This window comes from Tachyglossus aculeatus, chromosome 9 (assembly GCF_015852505.1).
Source record: "Tachyglossus aculeatus isolate mTacAcu1 chromosome 9, mTacAcu1.pri, whole genome shotgun sequence".
Taxonomy (NCBI): domain Eukaryota; kingdom Metazoa; phylum Chordata; class Mammalia; order Monotremata; family Tachyglossidae; genus Tachyglossus; species Tachyglossus aculeatus.
The window spans coordinates 53710363-53736004 of NC_052074.1; the positions used below are offsets into that span (position 1 = coordinate 53710363).

The 25642-nt window shown below is 43.3% G+C and overlaps 2 protein-coding genes across 3 annotated transcripts in view; one reads left to right on the plus strand and one right to left on the minus strand.

Annotated features, from left to right (window-relative positions):
- Nucleotides 1-15092, minus strand: part of FASTKD1 (FAST kinase domains 1) — a 33610-nt gene extending 18518 nt beyond the window's left edge. Inside the window, exons 1-12 of one of the 2 annotated variants that reach the window (XM_038750798.1) lie at nucleotides 14904-15092; nucleotides 11766-12272; nucleotides 10704-10772; nucleotides 8688-8813; nucleotides 8101-8499; nucleotides 7749-7859; nucleotides 6695-6826; nucleotides 6084-6570; nucleotides 4439-4553; nucleotides 3539-3667; nucleotides 2771-2902; nucleotides 1121-1234 (exon numbers count right to left, since the gene is read on the minus strand). In XM_038750798.1, the coding sequence (XP_038606726.1) occupies nucleotides 1121-1234; nucleotides 2771-2902; nucleotides 3539-3667; nucleotides 4439-4553; nucleotides 6084-6570; nucleotides 6695-6826; nucleotides 7749-7859; nucleotides 8101-8499; nucleotides 8688-8813; nucleotides 10704-10772; nucleotides 11766-12100 (2149 nt within the window). In that variant the 5' untranslated portion in view covers nucleotides 12101-12272; nucleotides 14904-15092. Of the gene's footprint in view, nucleotides 1-1120; nucleotides 1235-2770; nucleotides 2903-3538; nucleotides 3668-4438; nucleotides 4554-6083; nucleotides 6571-6694; nucleotides 6827-7748; nucleotides 7860-8100; nucleotides 8500-8687; nucleotides 8814-10703; nucleotides 10773-11765; nucleotides 12273-14903 lie in introns of those variants that run through there. The other variant, XR_005452271.1, reaches the window with a different exon arrangement.
- Nucleotides 15093-15408: 316 nt separating this feature from the next.
- Nucleotides 15409-25642, plus strand: part of PPIG (peptidylprolyl isomerase G) — a 37591-nt gene continuing 27357 nt past the window's right edge. Inside the window, exons 1-2 of the mRNA XM_038750998.1 lie at nucleotides 15409-15526; nucleotides 25510-25588. Coding sequence (XP_038606926.1) covers nucleotides 25528-25588 — 61 coding nt within the window. The 5' untranslated portion in view covers nucleotides 15409-15526; nucleotides 25510-25527. The remainder of the gene's footprint in view (nucleotides 15527-25509; nucleotides 25589-25642) is intronic.

Genomic DNA, 25642 nt, shown 5'->3' on the forward strand with positions numbered 1-25642 from the left:
TAATCCACCAGGGGTATTCCCCTAATCTTCACTTCATATTTTGAAAATTGTCTATAAAGAAAACCAAACTCAGGCAGCAGATGGCCCATAAAGTACTACCATCTATCGACAAAAAATCCCCAAATGTATTTGATATTTTTGTTTTAATTACTATGGGACACACAGGAAATGAAGTTCACAGATTATAAATTCTCCAACAAACCTCTTTCTGATTTATACAAGATAAAACAGGGATCAAATCCACAACAAGCAAGTCTTTCTTTAGAAAAATTCCTGAGTCCATGTTTCTTAATAGCTGAAAAATTTTCAACCCTAAACGACTTTGGAACCCAAAGTTAGTCCCGTGAAGATCTGAGTCAAGAATGGCTAATTCCCTGGGAATAAAAAAAACCCTCAAAAAATAACCTTGTCTGGAACAGATCTGGGCAGCAGTCAGTGGTGGAACCAGGAATGGAACCCTAATAATAATAATAATAATGGCATTTATTAAGCGCTTACTATGTGCAAAGCACTGTTCTAAGCGCTGGGGGGGTTACAAGGCAATCAGGTTGTCCCACGTGGGGCTCACAGTCAATCCCCATTTTATAGATGAGGTAACTGAGGCACAGAGAAGTTAAGTGACTTGCCCAAAGTCACACAGCAAATGCTGGAGCTGGAATTAGAACCCATGACCTCTGACTCCAAAGCCCGGGCTCTTGCCACTGAGCCACGCTGCTTCTCTAGCTAGCACCATCTAATTCATTGCCCTTCCACAGAGTACTCCCTCCTTTTAATGGGTAATGACAGCATCACTCCTCCTAAAATTGATACCCTTCCTTCAAATCCCAGCTCCACCAATTGTCAGCCATTGTTATTATTATGATTATTAGCTAAATCAAAATGTAACAAGACCTCTTTTTTACGCATCTCCTCTAAAGGATTAGAACCACATCAGGTTAAGGAATAGAACTGGTAAGCCCCCGATCACTCTTGCCTTTTCTTTTCCAGTTCTGATTCAGCTGAATTAACCGTTCTATTACATTAACATGGAAACAGCCCACCTCACATCACTCAGTGGAGCCTCACACTTCTCCAAAGTTTTCTTGATTTCCAAACTCTCTTACAGCCTTCACCCTCTTACCTATTCTGTGATAGTAAGGTGTGAAAACTGATGCTCTTGTGTAACTGATTCCTCCCAGAACCTCTCCCAACATTTTATAAATCTTTTGTTGTCCCGCACTTACATCACCGTTATCTAAAAGGAAGCAAAAGAGATTGTTAATAATTGACTATTTCACCAAAATTCGGTGCATCAGCCTTGGGATACAATAATCTCAAACAGTTCCGTAAACTAAAAGCAACAGCTTGTACGTACGAAATCCAAATAGCATGGGTACAATCGCTTCTCTAATTAATTGGGGGATTTTACTTAAAACACTAAATTGTTTAGCAAATTTAATAAATCTTGGGCTCTGTAAAAACAGCTCCTAAAAAGGACCGTGTAAATTTTGAGAAGATTAGTGGAACTTTGTTAAAAGATTAATTACATAATTATTATGGGAGGTGAGTGGCAGAGATCAACAAGCAGTCTGGAGAATTCACAGCCTCTCTTAGTGATGTTTTGGCGACTTGGAAGTTCTTACTACATGAGAAACTAGACCTGCCATACCAAGACGTGAAAGTACTTGAACGTTATGGAGAAATAAAGAAGACATATGATGATTTTTTGAAGAACAGCAATATATTGGATCTGATTGATGTGTACCAGAAGTGTAGTATGCTAGCTTCTGAATGTGAAGATGAAGAAATGGCTCCTGTGAGTATTTTCTTTTGCCACAGTACCAACTGAATAATAAATAACTTCTTAAGATGTAAGCTTCAGTCTTTAAAGTTCTGAAGTTATTGAAATGGCTTGTTGGGGGGTTCTTCTGAAGTTTTGAGTGTGTAAAATTCTAGACTGTGAGCCCGCTGTTGGGTAGGGACTGTCTCTATATGTTGCTAACTTGTACTTCCCAAGCGCTTGGTACAGTGCTCTGCACACAGTAAGCGCTCAATAAATACGATTCAATGAATGAATGAATTATATTCTCCCAACTTTTAAATTACTATTATAAATAGTACTATTACTACTAATAATAATAACTGTAGTATTTATTAAGTGCTTACTATGTGCCAGACACTGCACTAAGTGCTGGAGTAGATTCAAGGTAATTGGGTTCGATATGATCTCTGTCACAAATGGAGCTGCTGAGAGCTCACCTCCTCCAGGAGGCCTTCCCAGACTGAGCCCCTTCCTTCCTCTCCCCCTGGTCCCCCTCTCCATCCCCCCCATCTTACCTCCTTCCCTTCCCCACAGCACCTGTATATATGTATATATGTTTGTACATATTTTTTTTTACTCTATTTATTTTATTTGTACATATCTATTCTATTTATTTTATTTTGTTAGTATGTTTGGTTTTGTTCTCTGTCTCCCCCTTTTAGACTGTGAGCCCACTGTTGGGTAGGGACTGTCTCTATATGTTGCCAATTTGTACTTCCCAAGCGCTTAGTACAGTGCTCTGCACACAGTAAGCGCTCAATAAATATGATTGATGATGATGGAGCTCATAGTCTTAATCCCCATCTTACAAACATCTTCTTGAGGCACAGAGAAGTTAAGTGACTTTTCCATGGGGCAGTGCAGGGATTAAGAACCCAGGTCCTCTTACTCCCAGGCCTGTGCTCTTTCCACTAGGCCATGCTGCTTCTCAGAAAAGGAGGAAAGAAATCTATTAAAAAAACCTCTAACCATGAAGGCACTGCTGCTGACAATAGTGGTCATGAAACCAAGGAATCTGAAACTCAGGGCACTCCAAACAGACCGCTCTGTTCAACTCCGTGAGACATAACCAGATCTTCATATTAAAGGAAGGAGACAAAACTACAGAGAAAGATAAAACATAATTAAAATAAAGCAGACTTCACAATACAGCCCAGATCGTTATCTATTACTTTTTAACTCATTTTGTTATTAGTGCTACAGTTCTTTTGCTCTTGTAAAGTACAATCAATCAATGGTATTTATCGAAAATTTATGTGCAGAGCACTGTACTGAAAGCTTGGGAGAGTATGGCAATAGAGTACGTGGGCACCTACATTATCATCAATCAAATTTGTTGTTGTGTTTTAGGTATTTCTTTAAATCCAGAACAGTGGAGCCAACTGAAGGAACAGATTACTGATATTGATGATGCAGTGAGAAAACTGTAAAATCAGAGCCATACGAAACTTTAATGTTTTAGTCTTTTTACACTGGCTTTTGTTTTCTAAACTTATTTGTTTTCCAAGCTATTGTATATTTGGATTGCAAAACAATTTGTAAAATTATTTTACACATAAAGGGTTCTGTGTTGTAAAAATCACTTTTAAGGCTATTCATTATTCATTAGGTTCATTACACATTCTGCCACGAAATGAAATGCCTTAATATGACACTAATTGTTCAATATTATAATTAGCATTAAGGGTATTAGTACAGATCGGGGCAAAATTCTATAAAATGAACTGAAATACATACTTTCCATGTGGGAATCCAACTTGGCTAGGAAATCTATGTTAAAGATAGCCTTAATCAGCTTCTCTGGAAAGTACTCAGCCAGGGCCAGGGAGAAAGCAAGAAGCACCAAAATGTGTGGCTCAAATAGACCTGCAAAAAAGGTGATTCTTAGATGGCATATCTGCAAGGATGTCCCGAGGCTCGATTCTCATGTCAAACACACGTCTACCATCTACCTCCCATTAATAGTCATTAAAGAGCATCAGCTTTGGAGATAGACAATTCCCAATTTACTGTGGATTATTTGTTAATTTATGGGGAAATAAATTAGAAAAATAAGCTGATGCTCTCTCTGCACCTGCCCCGCCCCCCTACTCCCCGACCCATTTCTGCCATCCTGATTGAACTATACTGGTCAACATGAAAGACGATTACCAATGCACTATTTTCACATCATCTTCCTTCCTAGGAATTCCAAGCAAATCACCCAGAGCCCTGCAGTACTGTCCGGGAGACCCCAGGGAGAATCCTAAATTTAAAGAAAATCTCCCAGAAAGCCTGCTTCCCCTACTGCCACGATTGCCACTTCCCGAAGACAGAGATGTGCCATGGCTGCCCCTCAGTGATACTTTGTTGTAGTCTTCCCAAGGACTTTTCAAGCACTTTCTCATTTAATTCACAAAAGTGTGGATTGTTCTTCTCTGCTTCCCCCTCTTGCTAACAAAAATATCTTCCATGATACATAAGAACAAAACTTCTTTTCCCTGTTCCACATTCAAATTGTCATTCTTCATGGCCAGGATTGGATTATCTGATTTTTAAGTTCCAAATGACCCACAAAAAAGTATTAACTGACCTCATTTCATCTGACTAGGGCTACTAAAAATTAGCTACTAAAAATTACTATATATTACCACTTACTTAAATGAGAGTTAAGGCACTGAATACAAGTCTCATAAAACTCTTCACTTTGAGGGGGATCGTAGTTCAGGATGCTGAAGGGAAGAATGATTAGGTATAACGCAGAAGGGTAAATCTGGATGAATAAAATGAGGTGGTTATTCTGTTGACAGTATTCTAAATTTCAGTTCCAAAAATATAAAATGAATTTTAAAACCCAAAACGATTTTTGAGCACATGAAGTTTCACTGTTTTTTATTTGTTTTTCTGTTGGTTTTGATCTTGCTTTCCAAGAAGCCTAAGACTCTCCCAGGGTGGAAATCTCACGTTGTAGATTATTGTTCCCATTTGTCACAGGTCTCAGTCATTTATCTACTTATCAATAACTCCGTCAAATAGTGAGGAGATGGGAAGCCTCTGGAGTGTCCAGAACATTATAACTGAGTCTGCTGACAATATACTACCCAGAAAAAAAAACAACCTAAACAACCAATATGTGCATTACTTAATATTTTCCACTTTCTGAATGCTACTCAATAAAAAAAAACCCAGTTTTGTTTAATTTTAGACTATTTAGTAACTGTTGAGTAATGCTATTTTGTTCATACCCCAAACCCTCTTACTGTATGTATAGCATTCTCTTTTAAATTTTAACTGAATCATCTCTACCCAACAGGTGGTGAAAATAAGGCAAGGAGCAAACACAACCTTTCTTTGGACAAAAACTTCACCTTCATTTGACCATTTTTACTTCATTTTGAAGATCTGAAACAACTTTAGGTTTAACTAAGGCCCAAGAGGGTTAAAGAGCTAGACACACATTGTTTGCCCTTAAAAAACAATGCACCATAGTCTGTTGAGGCTTCTGAAAACATACCACAAACAGATTCATTGTGACACAATTTTAGTAGAATGGTATGTTTAGGTTTTAAGTTGTGCATATTAAAACCTTACCTCCAACAAGTCTTCACCATTTAATCCCCAATACCCAAGCTGTGCAACTCTGCTATCACCCAATCAATTGTATTTACAGAGTGCTTACAGTGCAGAGCACTGTACTAAGAATTTGGGAGAGTACAACACAATATAATTGACCTCCATTTATTTCTATCCATCCTCAGGGTTTAGGTATAGATGTTTGTATATATATAAATATATATTCAATTATTGACTTTGAATATTTCACGTGTAGATATTTTTTTTTCTCACCTGTTAAAACACAAATTCCTTATGGGCAGGGAATGCATCACTTCTTTGTGATGCACTTTACCAAGCACCTAGAATAATGCACAGATTACTCCTCAAGGGCAGAGATTTTCTCTAACAACTCTATTGTACTGTACTCTCCTGGGAAGTTAGCTCTGCACACAGTAAGCACTCTATATATACACCACTAATTGACTGAATTATATAATAATATTATTATTAAATAAATATTACTATTACTACTAAATTTAAAACCGGCACTGTAGGGAAAAGGAAGAATAAAGGAAAAAATATTTACAAATGAACAAAAAGGAGTCCTCAAAGGAAGCTAAAAGTGTGCCACCAAGGCAAACAAAGCAAAATCATCTGTGTGACAGCTGTTTGGCAGAAAACTTGAAACTGCTCAAGTCATAAATCTGTGAATATGGTAGCTATAGTACATACTGTTTTAAATATCTACCTTATCAATATCCTGGACTGTCACAGAAGCTATCCTATCAAGTAGTGGAGCAGAGAGGTAGTTTGTTCTTGCGATAAAAAATGCAGTATCTGGAGCATTTGTGTACATAATTTGGTCCATCAAGCGTTGCCAAGCCACCATTGTTTCTTCAAGAAGTGTTTCGTTGAACCAGCTTCCATTTACATATTCAAGTTCCTCCCACAGAAGATCCAAATTGTTGGCTTTTTGCACTCTCTGAAAACCACAGATGTTTAGTTTCTGAAGTAACATCGTATTTGTTCCAGAAAAGTCCTCCAGGTATGACAAACTGTGGCAATCCCATTTGGCAATAGACAAAGCAAATACACTCAAATCACTTAAGTTACACTGCGGCAAAGCTGCATCAACTCGGGAAATCCCTGCTTTATCCAGGTGCGGGTAAGGAAGCATGGCGATAACACGGACCAACATAGCAATTTCACGGGTTACGATACTGACTCGCAAATGGCTAGACAGGAGAAAACCAAAAGAATGAAAAAACAAACTTGTGCATCATAATAAAAAACTGCAATTCCCAATTTTAAATTACATTTTCCCATGCACAGAACCAGACAACTTGGTATTGATCTTACCGAAGCAGCAATTCTCTGAGTTTTGTGAAGAGTTCTGAACTATGAAAACGCAGAAGAACCAAGGCTTTCGTTACCTTTGCCAACTCTGCTGGTGTGTAGATATCCAAATATTTATATAAAACAGAAGCAATTCTGAAAATAAAAACAGGACACGAATTACAGTGCAACTGTCTTATTTCCCAGAGAATCAAAAATCCTTTCCCACTAAATCCTATAACTGAGCTGTTAGCAAGAAGGAAAATTAACTCACAGGGCTAATAGCTACTTTATAGGAACTCACTCTGACAAAGAAACAAAAAAAAAATCCCACTCGCTTTGTTCCATATCTTCTCTCTGCAAGATGTCTGCTTAGGAAGGTATAATACAGTAGCATCTGTTCTTCTTAGCAGATATACAATTTTTCTTCAAATATAAAAATTCTAGTGAGCACTCTAATGGGGTTTTCTGAGCAATGAATCCCTGCTGATTAAGATTATGCATACACTGAATTTTAAACCTTCAGGGCAGAGGAGCATGTGTACCCCAGAAATAATTGCTCAGTGCCTGGACAGCCCAAAATGTGAATATTTGCCAGCTCTCATTAGCACTGAGACCCAGGGAGGAGTGAGTGCTCCTTTAAGATATAAGGAATCCATGTGCACATGTATTTCTTACATCTTAAAGGAGCACTCACTCGTCCCCCTCAAGCCTTAGACTCCAGGAATTCCTTTACTACCGCTCTTTTCCTGGACCCACTCTCCATTCAGATTCCACCTGTCCTCTATGTGCGTGCATGCGCACACACATATGCACACAAGTGCACATCTGTGTGAGGGGGGCAGAAAGGAAAAAAGGCAAAAAAAGAACAATAACTTAAAAGAAAAGGAGGGAAACCTCATCACCAAGAAACTGTCCAAAGAACTGGTCATTCTGCTAGCAAAATAACAAAAGTGACACTGTCTGACAGCTGATGCTTTGTGCCTTCACAAAGAAATTCCTGAGCTGGTAAAGCACAAACAGTTTTCTATAGAGAGTGGATGATACAAGGAAGGAATCACTTAAAGGGACAAAGTACTTTTTAATCAGACGTGAATTTTTGCTATTCATTTCTTCCATTGTGACCACCACTGCTAATGCTTGTTGACTGGTCAGTTCCTCGGCCATTAACAGCAGAGTTGCTTTAAGTCTGGAAAGGAAAATATTTGAAATATTTAAAATGACCTTTAGTGATATAAAAAAAATACCCTATATCAGCAGCTCACAGCCCCTATCCGCTATCCTGGAGTGAGAAGGCCCAGAAATGCCTGTATTAAAATTCAACCACCCCACCGTGAAAAAGTTCTAAAAAGAGAGTGTTATACTGGGGGATTGCTGTATTAAATCCCTTCAGTGCACAGACTGAAATAAAAAATTTAAAATTAAATTACCGTTCTCTTTCCTGCAGTCCTGCCATGGGTCCCAGTGCCGTGAACAATTTCACAAAGCAAGCAGGATTATTAAAAAGATCCATCATTTGAATAAGCTTCTCTTTGGCAACTAAACGAAATGCACAATTGTTAATCTGCAGAGATTGGTATAACCCAAGGATAACATTAATGGAATCCAAATTTAAGCAAATGGCATTATTGAGGAAAACGTTACTGCACTTTTCTATTAAGGGACGATAATTATATCTAACATTGCGAAGGAACTGCAGTATTCTTCTTGAGGCGTTCAGGAGGGAAGAATCCTTTGTGTCAAAGAGAAACTCTGCTTTGTTCACTAGTCGTCCTCGAAAATCAGGTGAGATTACGGAAGAAATGCTGACCATCAACACAGATAAGGCCCTGAAAAATCAAACATTTTTACACTTAGTTATCACAAATTTCAACCATCATGGACAGTACTGAACTGAATGATTAGTTTTTTTAAAAAATGGGATAATTGGGATCAACAAACAGCATGTCAGAGAAAGCACATTGTTTGCAACAGATTGAATTCAACAGTCATTTAGATTTCAACATATCAAGATTACCTTAAATCTTGTACTGAGTCCAAGTTTCTGCTTACGATGTCGGCTACTTTTCCCATTAAAGGACTAACATGTAACTGTTGATCACAGAGGCATGTGGAGAATTTTGACAACGCCATAAAATTAAACCTGTTAAATGATAAAACACGCAAGAATTTTCTAAATTCTTACTTTTCAAAGCTAATGAAATAATACATATGACCCAAAACAGAGACCCAAACAAATAAGGAATATGTTTTTATTCTTCATCAATCACTGATACTGAACGAAGACTTCAGTCAGATGGAAAATAATTTAAGGAATTCATAACCTTGGAATTTTTCAAAAGTAATACCAAAATTCCACATCATTACTCTCCAATTACCTTCAGGGCCATAATAATTTGGTGAAAAAGAAATATTTGATCAGCAAAATTCCTCCTCTAACCACACACTCAATAAATAAATGCAAGTTGGTCCAGGATTCAGCTGACCCATCTTTCCTAGGATCTTTGTTCCTGACCCCTCTGGACAACCTATGGAAATCCTTTCCTCCAAGTGGTCTCCAGTTCAGCCCTGACTTTTCAGTCCCAACTCTTGGTAACCAGAATTTCTGAAAAACCTGTGCCTCCCATTTCCTCAGAATGTTGACTGCAAAAGTTTTACTGCCTTACAGAATTGTTTAAAATTCTTAGAACCACTTTAGGTGGAATTATTCTTTCATTCAATCGTATTTATTGAGTGCTTATTGAGTGCGGAACACTGTAATTATCTGACTTCATCCAGAAGAGTCAAAATGGAACCCACCAAAAGTACGATCTGGCACGTCTACTCCATGTCTACTCTGCGATGTTAAAATCTTTTAACTATTTTTCATTCACTTATGTAGGCTTCTCAATACATTCAATACCTACTAGTCATTTCTATCACTTATTTCTTTTACTGACACCTATCCTCAGCACCTGTGCTTATATTTATTAAGCTGTACGCAAAATTATAGGAACTGTTCTTTTTGCCAACTTGTACTTCCCAAGCGCTTAGTACAGTGCTCTGCACACAGTAAGTGTTCAATAAATACGATTGATTGATTGATTGATTTAAAAAAATCACGTCTGCCTCTCTGACTATAAGCTGTGTGAGAACACATCATTTTTTCTATATTGCACTTTCCCAAGTGCTTAGCACCAGAGCAGTATACCCAGTAGGTGCTCAAGGAATACTACTAATACTGAAATGAAAAATTAACTTTATGCTGAATTTCAAAAGCTTCTGGAACTCCCTGGCCAACTACTGCTTCTGCTGTACTCTGCCAAGTGCTCACACTCATTGGGAGCTTAATAAATACCACTTGTTATGTTGATCTGAGAAATACTGATTACAACAAATCTGAATTCACCATTCATGAACACACAAATGCTTGTGACTTTGCTCCAAATTGAGATTTCTGTATAAGAATTCAACTGCTTGAAAACTATTATCATTGTTTAAAATAATGGACAAAAAAGGACAGTTAGACCCTTTCCAGAATATGAAATCAAATATAATTATGATCAGCTTTTTGAAAGGAGAAAGCACAAAAAGGGGAAAGACTTCAGAAGAAAAGACTGCAGTCTTAACAGCAATGTGCCAGGACTTTATATAGCTGAACCTTCTAAAACCAACAGTAAAAACTGTCACATTTTATACATTATATAGGCAACCTGAACTGAACATCTTGCCTTTAGTGATCATAGCAAAGAAAATACAGTATTTCTGCAAGTAGGCAGACATATGAAGTAAAGTCTTGGTGTCTAGTTTCCACCTATAGATAGCAAGCTTTTTGTGACTATGTGCACATAAAGCCCTGAGAAAGGCCTCTCACCAAAAGTACAGCAGTTCCAGGCAGTGAAAGAAGGGGAAAAGAAAGCAAAAGAAAAGAAGGAGAATGCAGAGGAAATGCATTGTTGCCAGCCCAGCAAAGTTTCTAAAAGCCTCCGTTATAAGAATTTCAGGACTAACACCTGGAAAAGTCTTCAGAGGTCTTAGTGTGTCCAGTACTTGCCTTTCTACCCTTCTCCAAGCTTCCACGACCAGCTCTTCAATCAAGGAATCATGGGCTTCCACACCAAACCTTAACACCATGGTAAAAAAAAAAATCAGGCAAATCTTATATTAATGTCAATTTGCTTTATTAATGCAAAAGCACTGCCTACAGCATGGCCTAGTGGAACACAGGCTTGGGAGTTAGTGGACCTGTGTTCTAATCCTGGCTCTGCCAACTGCTTGATGTGTGACCTTGGGTAAGTCATTTGTCTTCTCTGTGCCTCCGTTTCCTCAACTGTAAGATGGGGATTCAATGCCTGTTCTTCTTCCTACTTAGACTGCGATCCCCATGTGGAACAGGGCCTGTGTCCAACCTGATTAACTTGTACCTAACACAGTGCTCAGAACAGGGCTTGACACATAGTAAGTGCTTAACAAATAGCACAGTAATTACTTTAGACTGCCCAAATCCAAGCTTCAAACTCTGCTTAAAACATAGCATGAGTCATTCTCTGCCCTCAAAGGTACTCAGAGGCTCAGACCCATTAGTGGAATGTGGTGAGAAAGGGAGGAGAAAAAACCTGGAATTGCAGTTCTGGGATACAGTGAATCTATCAGGATGCAACTGTTTTCCAGCATACACGCTATTTAACTGTGAAATTGTCAATAGTTTCTACTTCCAGTGCAGATAACCGGCTAGAATTTCATTCTGACTGCTTTTATACATGTAACATTTTTGTGTCGCTACACTGTCAAATAAAGCCAAAACACCTGGAATAAAGAAGCAGTCACTTGTCTGTGGTGTCACTCTGGGCACGTCACTTAACTTCTCTGTGCCTCAGTTACCTCATCTGTAAAACGGGAAATAATACTGTGAGTCCAATGTGGGACATGGACTGTGTCAAATCAGATTAACTTTGTCTAACCCAGTGCTTAGTATAGCACCTGGCGCATAGTAAGCGCTTAACAAATACCATTAAATTTAAAAGAAGTCCTAGTTCAGCCTCAAAGAGTTTACAATAAAATATAAATGAGAACCATTCAGTATACATTCCAGTGAAACAGAAAATCATTTTCTCACCTCAGCATGACATACAGTATATTCACCAAGGCATCATTGCCCATTAATTCTATTTTGTTTTCAGCTAAAATTTGCAAAGTAAGAAATTGGGGGTGATCTCTGACATAGTCAGTACTTCTCTTCTGGGTGGTTTGCCCTTTCCGAAACTGCCAAAGAACTTTAATCGCATAGTCCACATGTTTTTCTGAAAGTTTGGCTTTGTTCTTCCCAACTAGATCAAGAATTTCATCTTCATCTTTGCAGTTCCTTAACTGGCCAAGCAATGCATCACTGCTTAGAGGTCGAAACTGACAGAATCTCCAGTAGAACTGATAAACAGGCCTCAGACGAAGCATATTTCTCCAACCACTCAAGATGATTCAGAAGGGTTTAGAAAAATGTTTGGCTCACTGCTTCCTTCAAAGCAAACTCTTGCTATTAAGGATGTGATGTGCATTGGTATAGTTTCGCTTTTGTTCTGTCAGTTGCATTTCCATTTTGCAGAATCAGCATTTCGATCCATGATACCTACGGGAAAGATTAGTTTAATATTGAGAAGAAAGTGGGTGCAAAATTTTAGAATCAATCGAACAATAGTGGCATTTCTTGAGCGCTTTCTGTATGCAGAACACTCTGCTAAAACCCCGGGAGAGCACAATAAAAAAAGAATTAATAGACATGCTCCCTGTCCACATTGAGATTACAGTCTAGAGGGGATTACATTGATTTGGCAACATATTCTTAGCAAGCCTACAGCACTGATCTCTAATAGCTGGGAGGTAGGAAATAACCTAAATAATTCCCACACCAAATTCTGCCCATCCCACAAACTTTCTGACCTGAGCTAACAAGCAACTACGCATGAGATTTAAGTATTCCCACCTTCCCTTGGGCACTCTGTGTCAACCCACAGAGGAGATTGGGAAAAGGGAGCGATTCCAGAGGGAGCCTCAGCCGCAGTGCAACCTCTACTGTTGTTTGGAAATCAGATCACCATGTTACTGCCCCTATTCTCTCAGTGCCCCTGCCATTCAAGAGGAGGAGCATCATCATCATCATCATCAATCGTATTTATTGAGCGCTTACTGTGTGCAGAGCACTGTACTAAGCGCTTGGGAAGTACAAGTTTGCAAAATATAGAAACCGTCCCTACCCAACAGTGGGCTCACAGTCTAAAAGGGGGGAGACAGACAACAACAACAACAAAAAAACCCTAGTACATAGGTGTGTGACTTTGGGCAAGTCACTTCACTTGGAGTATCAGAGAGGAGCATGGGGAGAGAGGATAGAGACAGAGGACTGCCACTTGCCAGCGGCCCTGAATCCTTATGTAAGTAGGACATCAGAAATGATGGTAAAGTGAGGCAGAATACACACTGTGGCCGGAGGATTAGCATGCCAACCTGGATAGCTTGGCACGCCTCTCTCGAACTCAATGCCAGGAACCTCTATTCTCTGCCTCGCTGAAGTGATGCTTGAGTGGGGAAGTGGCCACAAGGCAGAGAGCAGGAAGAAGAAACAGTTAAGAGCCATGTGAATTCACCAACTGTACACATTTACTACACATATGGGGAGAGAAGAGAAGCAGCGTGGCTCAGAGGAAAGAGCACGAGTTTGGGAGCCAGAGGTCGTGGGTTCTAATCCCGGCTCTGTCACCTGCCAGTTATGTGACTTTGGGCAAGTCACTTCACTTCTCTGGGCCTCAGTTCCCTCAACTGTAAAATAGGGGATGAAGACTTGTGAGCCCCACGTGGGGCAACCCGATGACCTTGTGTCTCCCCCAGCAATTAGAGCAATGCTTGGCATGTAGTAATCGCTTAACAAATGCCATCATTATTTACTGATTTATTTATCGGGGAGCCGCCCTCCGCGCCGGCGGGCAGGGAGTGTGAGCCCGTTGTGGGGTAGCGTCCGTTTCTATCTATTGCCGATCTGTACTTCCCAAGCGCTTAGTCCAGTGCTCTGCACACAGTAAGCGCTCAATAGATACGACTGGATGAAGGAACGAGAGGGTCCCGCCGTCCCCCTCTCCGGCTTATAATAATAATAATGGCATTTATTAAGCGCTTACTATGTGCGAAGCACTGTTCTAAGCGCTGACACCCGAGGCCACGTACACCCCTGCCGCTCGGGATGGACACACAAACACACAAACTCACAGTCCGCCGTGGATCCCAGCAGCAGTGCGGTGGAGGAGAGGAGGAGGAGGAGGAGGAAGAGGAGCAGGAGAAGGAGCCCCCCTCCCCCCAGGACGGGTCCTCCCGGGCTAACGGGCAAGCCCGGCCCTTCAAGTTGGCCCGCTTGTGGCTAGTGGAAAGAGCCCGGGCTTTGGAGTCAGGGGTCATGGGTTCGAATCCCGGCTCCGCCACATGTCTGCTGTGTGACCTTGGGCAAGTCACTTCTCTGAGCCTCAGTTCCCTCATCTGTAAAATGGAGATTAAGACTGTGAACCCCGCGTGGGACAACCTGATCATCTTGTATCCCCCCAGCGCTTGGAACAGTGCTTTGCACATAGTAAGCGCCTAACAAATGCCATTATTATTATCATTATTATTATTATTTATCAGTGGAAAGAGCCCGGGCTTTGGAGTCAGGGGTCATGGGTTCAAATCCTGACTCCACCAATTGTCAGCTGTGCGACTTTGGGCAAGTCACTTCACTTCTCTGGGCCTCAGTTACCTCATTCTGGAAAATGGGGATTGAAACTGTGAGCCCACCGCTGGGTAGGGACCGTCTCTAGATGTTGCCAACTTGGACTTCCCAAGCGCTTAGTCCAGTGCCTGCACACAGTAAGCGCTCAATAAATACGATTGATTAATTGATTGGTTTTGTTCTCTGTCTCCCCCTTCAAGACTGTGAGCCCACTGCTGGGTAGGGACCGTCTCTCTATGTTGCCAACTTGGACTTCCCAAGCGCTAAGTCCAGTGCTCTGCACACAGTAAGCGCTCAATAAATACGATTGATTAATTGATTGGTTTTGTTCTCTGTCTCCCCCTTCAAGACTGTGAGCCCACTGCTGGGTTGGGACCGTCTCTACATGTTGCCAACTTGGACTTCCCAAGCGCTTAGTCCGGAGCTCTGCACACAGTAAGCGCTCAATAAATAGGATTGATGATTGATTGATTAATAAATGGCATTATTATTATGAATTATACCGACCTGAGACGGGGTACGGAGGTCTTGGGGCAAGTTGGGGATGGGCAGTGGCGGAGGGCCCGGTGGGTCCCTCTCCTTAGCTCCCCATCGGGAAGGCCCGGGCCACCGGCCGGTGTGCGCTCGGTGAGAAGAGGAGAAGCAGAGCCCGGCCTGTGGAGTCAGAGGTCATGGGTTCGAATCCCGCCTCCGCCACATGTCTGCTGCGTGACCTTTGGGCGAGTCACTTCACTGGGCCTCAGTTCCCTCCTCTGTCAAATGGGGGTGAAGGCTGTGAGCCCCACGTGGGACAGCCTGATCACCCTGTATCCTCCCCAGCGCTTAGGGCAGTGCTTTGCACAGTGTAGGCGCTTAACAGATGCAAAAAAATAAAAAAAGAGGAGGAGGAGGAGCCCCGTTACGCATTTCCTGCGCGGGAGGGAGGGCGGGAGAACCGTCGCCACCTCCTCAGCGTAGTCGTGGTGGTGGTAGTGGTGGTGGTGGTGGTGGTGGTGGTTGTCCTCCTCCCCCTCCCCCGAGGCCGGGGCTGAGGGAGAAGCAGAGGTGCTGAGGCGATTGAGCGCCCTTTCCGGCGGCGGTCGATTGGAAGCTTGGCCCTCGGAGGCCAGGCCGGGCCGGGCCGGGCCAGGGTAAGGGCTGGGGCCCCGGGCGGGCCCTGACGCATTTTGCCGCACAATCCGTAACATGGCGGCAGGGTGAGCGCCTCCTCCTCCTGCTCCTCCGCCTCCTCCGGCGGCCCCGCTGACCGATCCCCTCATTCCGAGGGGCCATCGGGGGGCCCCGGGGGCCCGCACCAACGCCCGCCCGCGGGCACGGGGGGAGGAGGAGGGGGGGGGGAGAAGGCCACGAGGAAGAGGAAGGCCAGGACTGAGGGGAGGAGGAGGAGGAGGAGGGCCAAGGGGAGGAGGAAGGCCAGGGCCAGGAGGAGGAGGAAGGCCAGGGCTAGGAGGTGGAGGGGAAAGGTCAGGGCCAGGAGGTGGAGGAAGGCCAGGGCCAGGAGGAGGAGGAAGGCCAGGGCCAGGAGGTGGAGGGGAAAGGCCAGGGCCAGAAGGTGGAGGGGGAAGGCCGGGACAAGGAGGAGGAGGAAGGCCAGGGCCATTAAGAGGAGGAGGAGGAGGGTCGGGCCAGCAAGAGGAGGAGGAGGGTCAGGGCCAGCAAGAGGAGGAAGGCCAGGGCCAGGAGGAGGAGGAGGAAGGCCAGGAGCAGGTGGAGGAGGAAGGCCAGGGCCAGCAAGAGGAGGAAGGCGAAGGCCAGGGCCAGGAGGAGGAGGAGGAGGAAGGCCAGGGCCAGGAGGAGGAAGGCCAGGGCCAGGAGGAGGAGGAAGGCCAGGGCCAGGAGGTGGAGGTGGAGGAGGAAGGCCAGGACCAGGAGGTGGAGGTGGAGGAGGAAGGCCGGGACCAGGAGGTGGAGGTGGAGGAGGAAGGCCAGGACCAGGAGGTGGAGGAAGAGGAAGGCCAGGACCAGGAGGTGGAGGAAGAGGAAGGCCAGGACCAGGAGGTGGAGGAGGAGGAAGGCCAGGACCAGGAGGTGGAGGATGGAGGAAGGCCAGGACCAGGAGGTGGTGGATGGAGGAAGGCCAGGACCAGGAGGTGGAGGATGGAGGAAGGCCAGGACCAGGAGGTGGAGGATGGAGGAAGGCCAGGACCAGGAGGTGGTGGAGGAGGAAGGCCAGGGCCGGGAGGTGGAGGAGGAGGAAGGCCAGGACCGGGAGGTGGAGGAGGAGGAAGGCCAGGACCGGGAGGTGGAGGAGGAGGAGGAAGGCCAGGACCGGGAGGTGGAGGAGGAGGAGGAAGGCCAGGACCGGGAGGTGGAGGAGGAGGAGGAAGGCCAGGACCGGGAGGTGGAGGAGGAGGAGGAAGGCCAGGACCGGGAGGTGGAGGAGGAGGAGGAAGGCCAGGACCGGGAGGTGGAGGAGGAGGAAGGCCAGGACCGGGAGGTGGAGGAGGAGGAAGGCCAGGACCGGGAGGTGGAGGAGGAGGAAGGCCAGGACCGGGAGGTGGAGGAGGAGGAAGGCCAGGACCAGGAGGTGGAGGAGGTGGAAGGCCAGGACCAGGAGGAGGAGGAGGAAGGCCAGGACCAGGAGGTGGAGGAGGAAGGCCAGGGCCAGCAAGAGGAGGAAGGCGAGGAGGAGGAAGGCCAGGACCAGCAGGTGGAGGAGGAAGGCCAAGACCAGAAGGAGAAGGAGGAAGGCCAGGACCAGGAGGAGAAGGAGCTCCAGACCCCGCTGCTCCAAAGTGGGAGGGCAGGCCACCCCTTCAGGGCTGCCATGTGGCGGCCAGGGGGCCGCTGTTACAGCTGGCATTTGGCCTCAATAATAATAATAATAATAATAATAATAATAATAACAATGACAGCATTTGTTAAGCACTTACTATGCGCCGAACACTCCTCTAAGCGCTGGGAGAGACACAGGATCATCAGGTTGTCCCACGTGGGGCCCATAGTTCTCATCCCTTTTTTACAGATGAGGCGACTGAGGTATGGAGTGTGCCGGGCACTCTACTGTGCCAGGCACGGGGGGCGGGGGGGGAGATGGAAGCAAATCAGGTTGGATACAGTCCCTGTCCCACATGGGGCTCACAGTCTCAATCCCCATTTTACAGATGAGGGAACTGAGGCCCAGTGAAGTGACTTGCCCAGTGAAGTCACAGCAGACAAGCGGCCGAACTGAGAGGAGCAATAGTAGGAGGAGCAGGAGGAGCAGGAGTAGAAGTCACACAGATGATCAGTGGCGGAGCTGGGATTAGAACCCACGACCTCTGGCTCCCAAGCCCGGGCTCTTTCCACTGTGCCACGCTACTTCTCTGAAAGTGACACTTTCCTTAGAAAGTGACCGCTCTCGGTCAAATTGTTGCCAATTTGTACTTCCCAAGCGCTTAGTACAGTGCTGTGCACACAGTAAGCGCTCAATAAATACGATTGATGGTTGATGATGATGATGGCCACGAGGCAAGAAGCAGAAGGAGATGGAGAAGCAGCATGGCACAGAGGATAGAGCGCGAGCCTGGGAATCGGAGGGTCATGGGTTCTAATCTCTGCTCCGCCACTCGTCTGCTGTGTGGCCTTGGGCAAGTCACTTCACTTCTCTGGGTCTCAGTGACCACATTTGTAAAATGGGGATGAAGTCTGTGAGCCCCACGTGGGACAACCTCATTCCTTTTATCTGCCTCGGTGCTTAGAATGGTGCTTGGCACGTAGTAAGTGCTTAACAAATACCAACGTTATTATTAATCAATCGATCGTATTTATTGAGCGCTTACTGTGTGCAGAGCACTGTACTAAGCGCTTGGGAAGTACAAGTTGGCAACATAGAGAGACGGTCCCTACCCAACAGTGGGCTCACAGTCTACTGTTATTAGGGGCTGTCATCCTGCCCCAGTCGGCCGCGCCAATTTCGAAGGAGTGTTTTGTGCCACTGTCTTCCCTCGCCGCCGGCCGGTTCCTTGGAGGTCAGCTTTCTTGCCAAGTTCTGGCCTGTGCGCCGTAGCCCAAATGGACTTCACAAAAATTAAATAAAAAGGCCCCCAAGCACCCCCTCCCCTAAAATGTAATCCACTCCCTTGGGGTTTGGGGAAGGGCCAGTCTTTACCCTTTCTAAGACAGGTGCCAGACAGAGAGAAAGGTTTTCACAGTGTTCTAGGAAAATGATTGGATAATTGCTCATTCGGCCTGGGACACGCAGTTATCTTCATTATGTTCAAGTTTTGAAGTTCCTTCTTTCAGTTAAAAGGGAAAGATTGATTCTCAGGTTGGGTTTCATTCTTTTTGCTCCCTAGCATGTGCCTTGTCTTGGGGAGGAAATCTGTTGATAGCCCTGGCAATATGTGCTGTTATTTCTCTTATTTTTTTATTCCCAACTTCTCTCTTCCAAATATGTGGTGTCTGACACATTTTAATGACATTTTGATCTCATTTTAATAATAAGAGTTATGGTATTAAGCGCTTCTTATGAGCCAAGCACTGTACCAAGCGCTGGGGTGTATACAAGCAAATCAGGTTGGACACAGTCCCTATCCCATGTGGCACTCACAGCCTCAATCCCCATTTTACAGAAGAGGTAACTGAGGCACAGAGAAATAAAATGACTTTCCTAAGGTCACACAATCTCTGTTCTCAGGTCAAATATGATGTGCCCAAAGAGCCCACTGTTGGGTAGGGACTGCCTCTATATGTTGCCAACTTGTACTTCCCAGGTGCTTAGTACAGTGCTCTGCACACAGTAAGCGCTCAATAAATACGATTGATTGATTGATTGATATTGAGGTTTCTTGCCTGGTATAATTATGTTGCAGGTATGGAAAAGGATGAGTATTTGAATGGTATATCCAGCAAAATATTAACCCTGTCCTTGGTATCTTGCTTCCTTGGTTCTCCCCTATCAGTCTGTAATCTCAAAAGTTGAAATGGGCACTAAAAAGGTCTAAATTATCTGTTTTTCAAGGGATGTTTGCTGGAAACACCTACTGGATAGTCACTTATATTCGCTGAAATATTTTGTATCTGCCTCAGTGCTTAATATAGTACTTGACATGATGTACGCACCTAAAAAATGCCTTCATTATTATTGGTTGTGTTCTTGAAGAACTTGGTGTTTTGGGAAAGACACATGCTTTGTAACCATTAACTCTGTAGGAATTAGTGGACTGGGGTGAGGTGGTAAGAAGGTAATCACCATGACTGACATTTGGGATATAAACTTCTCCATTGTTGTTATGGCCCCCATTAGAATGCTTTCCACCCTTGCCACTCAAAGTTGAAAAATGCAAAGTACCGTACAGTACAGTAACACTAAGGTAGAGGCTCAGAGTGTAGAGCAGCAACAGTCCACCTTGAGAGATGCACTCACGTACATACGCACAGGTATTTTTTTCCTCTATCATCATCATCATCATGTCGTATTTATTGAGCGCTTACTATGTGCAGAGCACTGTACTAAGCGCTTGACCAATCTACTTGTACCAACGTGGATCGTGGTACACCTAGAACATATTGGTGTTAGGGAAAAATGTTCCCTTAAAGCTTCATAACCTTATCTCCAAGTCATGGGAAGAAAACATGTTTCAGAATAAGTAATTGTACTTAAATGTCTTGAGCTCTTACTGTACCATATGGAGCTTCGGTTTTATTCAGCTAGCGTTTGGGTAGAGTTCCACCAGAGATCTTTTTTTTGTTGTTATTAATCTGTTCATGGAATGTGAGTAATGAAAACTAGTAAGATGTACTTTAACTGTGCTCTTCAAGAATGGACGGGGAAGGGAGTTATTCAGTAATGCAGTAATAATAATTATGGTATTTTTTAAGCGTTTACTGTGTGTCAGGCACTGTACTAAGTAAATCGGGTTGGATTTAGTTTCCGTCCCACATGGGGCTCACGGTTTTCAACCCCACTTTACAGGTGAGGTAACTGAGGCACACAGAAGTGAAGTGGCTTGCCCAAGGACACACAGCAGACAGGTGATGGAGTCAGGATTGGAACCCATGACCTTCTGAGACCCAGGCCTGTCCTGTATCCGCTATGCCACAGGAAAGCAGTGTGGCCTAGTCAGGGAGCATGGCCCTGGGAGTCAGAGGAACAGGGTTCTAATCCCGGCACTGCCACTTGTCTGCTGTGACTTTGGGAAGGTCACTTAACTGCTGGCCACAGTTTCGAATAATGGTATTGAGTATTTGCTGTGGACAGAGCACTGTCCTAAGTGCTTGGAAAGTACAATATAACAGAATCGGTAGGCGCAATCCCTGCCCACAAGGAGTTTTCAGTCTACAGTGTCCTCATCCTGTAAAATAGAGTTTAAATCCTAGTCCCTCCTTCTTAGACTGTGAGCCTCATGTGTGCTCCCTCATTATCTTGGATAATAATAATAATGTTGGTATTTGTTAAGCTCTTACTTGGCTCTACCCCAGCGTTTAGTACAGTGCTCGGCCCATAATAGCACCTGACAATTACCATCCAGAAAAAACGATATGGTGACCACCTGGACTCTGGTGATAGTTTTTTGGATAGAGAAGTCGATCTCGAAAATTATCACGGTGGAAAAATCAGCAGGATTTAGCAGCAGTCTGAATGAGTTGAAAGAGCAAGGAATGAAGGATAATGTCATGGTTGCAGGCTTTGGAAACAAGAAAGGGTTGTCCTGCTAAATGTAATGGGAAAGTTAGATGGAGGAGAAGAATTTGGACGGAACGTGAGGTGTTCAGTGTCTGACATTGATTTTGAAGGGCCAGCCAAACCTCCATGTGAAGATGGCTTGCAGGCAGCAGGACGTGCGAGGGGCTAGCAGTGTAGATATGGGAGTTGTGTTTGTAGAAATGGTAACTGAAACCATTGGAGTGAATGGTTTCAGCGAGCGAGAGCTGAAAGATCAATCAAAATAGTAGGGGACTCAGGCTACGCCCTTGATGAATGTCCACAGATAAGAGGTAAGGAGTGGGGAAAGAGAAGTCAGCAGACTGAGAGTGATCAGAGAAGTAGAAACAATGCTAGAAGAAAATTGTTTGTGAAACCGAAGTTAGATAGCGTTTCCAAGAAGGAGTGGTCTACAGTGTCCACCATCCTCCCTGTCTCTCAAGCCCATAACCTTTTTTTATGGTATTTTAAGTGCTTACTGTGTGTCAAACACTGTTCAAAGTGTTGGGGTAGGTACCGGTTAATTAGGCTGGACACGGTCCCTGTCCCACAAGGGGCTCAGTCCTAATCCCTATTTTCTAGATGAGGTAACTGAGGCACAGAAAAGTTAAGTGACTTGCCCAAGGCCACAAAGCTAGCAACTGGCAGGGCTAGGATTAGAGCCCAGGTCCTCTGACTCCCGGGCTCATGCTCTTTCCACTAGGCCATCCTACTTTTCAGTCTTGATGTTATCCTCGACTAATCTCTTAGCCCACATATTCAATCTGCCACCAAATTCTGTCAGTTCTACCTTCACCACGGCACTGAAATCCACCCCTTCGCCTTTATCCAAACTCCACCATAATCCAAGCACCTGTCCTATCCGTCCTTGACTACTGCCTCAGCCTCCTTGCTGATTTCCCTGCCTTCTGTCTCTCCCTACTTCAGTGCACACTCCTGCCCAGATCATTTTTCTACAAAATTGTTCGGTCCATGTTTTCCCACTCAGAAATCTCCAGTGGTTTCCTATGCATCAAACAGAAACTCCTTACTATTGGCTTTAAGGCACCTTAACCCCTTCTATCGTCATCATCATCATCATCAATCGTATTTATTGAGCGCTTACTATGTGCAGAGCACTGTACTAAGCGCTTGGGAAGTACAAATTCTGTCTTACCTCGGTTATTACCTACTGTTTATTCTTGTGTTGTACTTCCCCAAGCACTTAGTACAGTGCTCTGCACACAGTAAGCACTCAATAAATATGATTGAATGAATGAATAAATACAACCCAGCCCACACATTTCACTAATGCCAACCTGCTCACTGTACTTCAATCTTTTCTATCTCTCCACCGACCCCTGCCTACGACTTGAACTCCCTCCCTCTTCAAATTCGACAGGTGATCACTCTCCCCCCTGTTCAAAGTCTTATTAAAATCACATCTCCAAGAGGCCTTTCCCAACTAAGTCCACATTTCCCCTACTCCCTCTCCCTTCTGCTTTGCCCTTGCACTTGGACTAATCCCCCTTATTCACCCCATCCTCAGCACCTGTTTATAGGGCTGTAATTTATTTTAATGCCTGCCTCCCCCTCTATATGGTGAGCTCCTTGTAGGTAGGAAATGTGTCTACCAACTCATTATTCTGTACTCTCCCAAGTGCTTAGAACAGTGCTCTGCACACAGTAAGTACTTAATAAATGTAATCGATTGTTACTCCAAGTACCTTTTCATTAGCATGCGTATTTGAATGACAGACAGCATGCCCCATGGCTCCTCCTCCCACCCTGCGCCCAAGGAACCCTAAGCAAAGGCCCTCTAAGGAAAATAAAACATATATATGGATTGTGTAATTGCCATCATTTGACTGAAAATAAAGGTGCTTCCTTTGGAGCTATCAAGAAACATTAGGGTTTTGGATTTTATTTTTCCGAATGAGCATCAACTTTGCCCCATGCAGGCTCAGCCACTGAGAACTTTTAATATGTTTTTGTGACCCCTCTGGTTTTTGTTTTTTCTTTTAGCTTCTTTGAATTAGCCTTGATTGCAAACAAGTGCAATTTTTTGTTAGGAAAACAGTAAAATGCATCTGCTTTTCCATATGTGAACTTGTTACCCAAACATTGATTTTAAATTAGGAATTGACTCTCGGGAACCTGCACAATTGTTTGTTCACATTTCATATTTTATTTTAAAATAGGTTACCTTCTGGTGATCAAATATTTAAGAAGCTAAAATCTCAGAAAATACTATTTTCCAAGTTCTCTTTACTCTTTCGGCCCCAAAGGATTTCCTTGTTTTTACTGTGATCCTGAAAAGGCTAGCCATAGAAAAAAAGGGTCATTTGTCTGATAGTAACCAAGTTTAATGCTCTTTTGTAGTGTTAGGACTCTGGTTGAAAGTGGAAGAACCAAATTGTTATCCTGTTGGAAATTGTCCTGCTTTTGATTGGCCAGAGCTTTTAACTTGACTACCAGAAGCACAGCTGGGAGTTTCACTCTCTGCCGTCTGTAACATTTATGTTATTTGACAATGGTATATGCTTAATATTTATGTTTGCATGGTACAGTGGCAGATACTATTTAGGTTGACTTCAGTTTTGGTTGAAATATGTAACCGTATAATAATAGAATTGATGTTCTGTTCTCAAACCACACTGCCATCGGTGAGTCTGAATCAGTGAGTGTGTGTGTGTCATTCAGGGAAATTTTATTGCACAGTTGTACACTTTGCTCTTGAATGTATGATAGTGCACTTTTCTGGCCCCTTACCATTCAGGTGAGAATTTCCCAGAAACCAATCAACCAGTCAATTGTATTTATGGAGCTCTTACTGTAGACAGAGTACAATACTAAACGCTTGGGAAAGTACAATACAATACAACAGATTTGGGAGATATGTTCCTTGCCCACAATGAGGTTACAGTCTAGAGGGTTACAGACATTAATGTAAATAATATGAATATGTGCATAAGTGCTGTGGGGCTGAGGGTGCAGTGAATAAAGGGTGCAAACATGTTTGAGGAGAAAATCATGTCCTACCAACCAACACTAGTGTTGACCTTTAGCAATTTGCACTTAAACACTTTGTGGCTTCTCCATTCCTCCATCTACAAAGTGGGGATATTACCTCCCACGTATGTTATTTCATTTGCATATAATTAATTGTCATGATATCCTTTGAGAGAACGTTATGAAAATGTTCCAGACACTGAAAAAATAATAATAATGGTCTTTATCAAGAAAAAATATATTTTTAAAAAAACCTTGGCATTTTGCTGTGATAATCAATTAACTTTTTATTGAGCATCACCTGTGTGTAAGATTCTTACTTAGCTTTTAGAAGAGTACAGTTGAATTAGTAGGCATGCCTCTGCCCTCTTGGAGATTACAGTCTAGTAGATCAACTTTCTAATAGTGTAAAAGAATAAAGTTCAAAATTTCTAGTTAGGGAGGGTTCTGCATTTTTTTGAATAAGTATAAGGCCCAGATTTTTAAAAGCGTAAAAACCAAGGGTTTATATCTCCCTTTTAAATCTTAAATTTCATTTTTTCCAAGTTCTTTCAAGTTTTCTGTGCAGAACGCTGTACTTAAGTGCAGGGAGAAAATTCTTAGGTGGGAATTAAACATGGTCCCTGTAACTCAATGGGACTCACTTTAGTAGTGTGTAGAAGTTTTTGGTTTGTAGTTCTGCTTAGGTGTGGATTTCTTCTCTTTTGGCATCCTGCTGTGCTGGTTCCTTAACTTGATTTGCTTTGTTGGAGCTAGGTTTCAGTAAGCCTCCTTGGTCAGCCATGTAATAATTTGCAAAGTGTTGATGCAGTCATTTTTTCCAGAAGTGTATGTTTTTACACGGCACTGTGGTTAACTTGGCATCAATGACTTTCGGTGCCTTAAATTGATAAAAAAAAAACTAGGATGAAGTCAGAAAAAGAAGAAACCAATATAATACCTCAGCAGCTTAAGGCCGCACTTTATTGGTTATAATGACATGAATTTTTCAATTCAACATTATAACCCATTGTACTGTAATCAATTTGTAAGGTTTACATTGGGAACATAATAAGCACTTAACATGTACTATTATTACTATCAATCATTTATTGAACACTTACTATGTGCAGTTGGGTAGGGACTGTTTCTATATGTTGCCAACTTGTACTTCCCAAGCGCTTAGTACAGTGCTCTGCACACAGTAAGCGCTCAATAAATACGATTGAATGAATGAATGAATATTAAGCACTTAGGAGACGGGGGTGGGATTTGATGAGGGAGTTAAATGTTAAATATTATTATTGTTATAGAATTCTAGGTAGTTGATTTAGCGGGACGCTAACAGAAGGGGGGAAAAGTGTGCCTTAAAAATGTTACTAAGTAATGTCAGATAGGTCTGCCATCCCAAACATTAATCTTTCATGTATATTATTTGCTCCAAGATTGATCCTCAGCAGCTGTCAGAAAGTCTTTGTGGTTTGAGGCGTTTTAATTTGATACGTATTTCACCTACAGTATAGAAACAGAGACGTCATGGGAATAAAAGTCCAGCGTCCTCGGTGCTTTTTCGATATAGCCATCAACAATCTACCTGGTAAGAAAAAAAAGTATTTACATTGAAGTTATAGACAAAGTAGTAGTCTAAGTG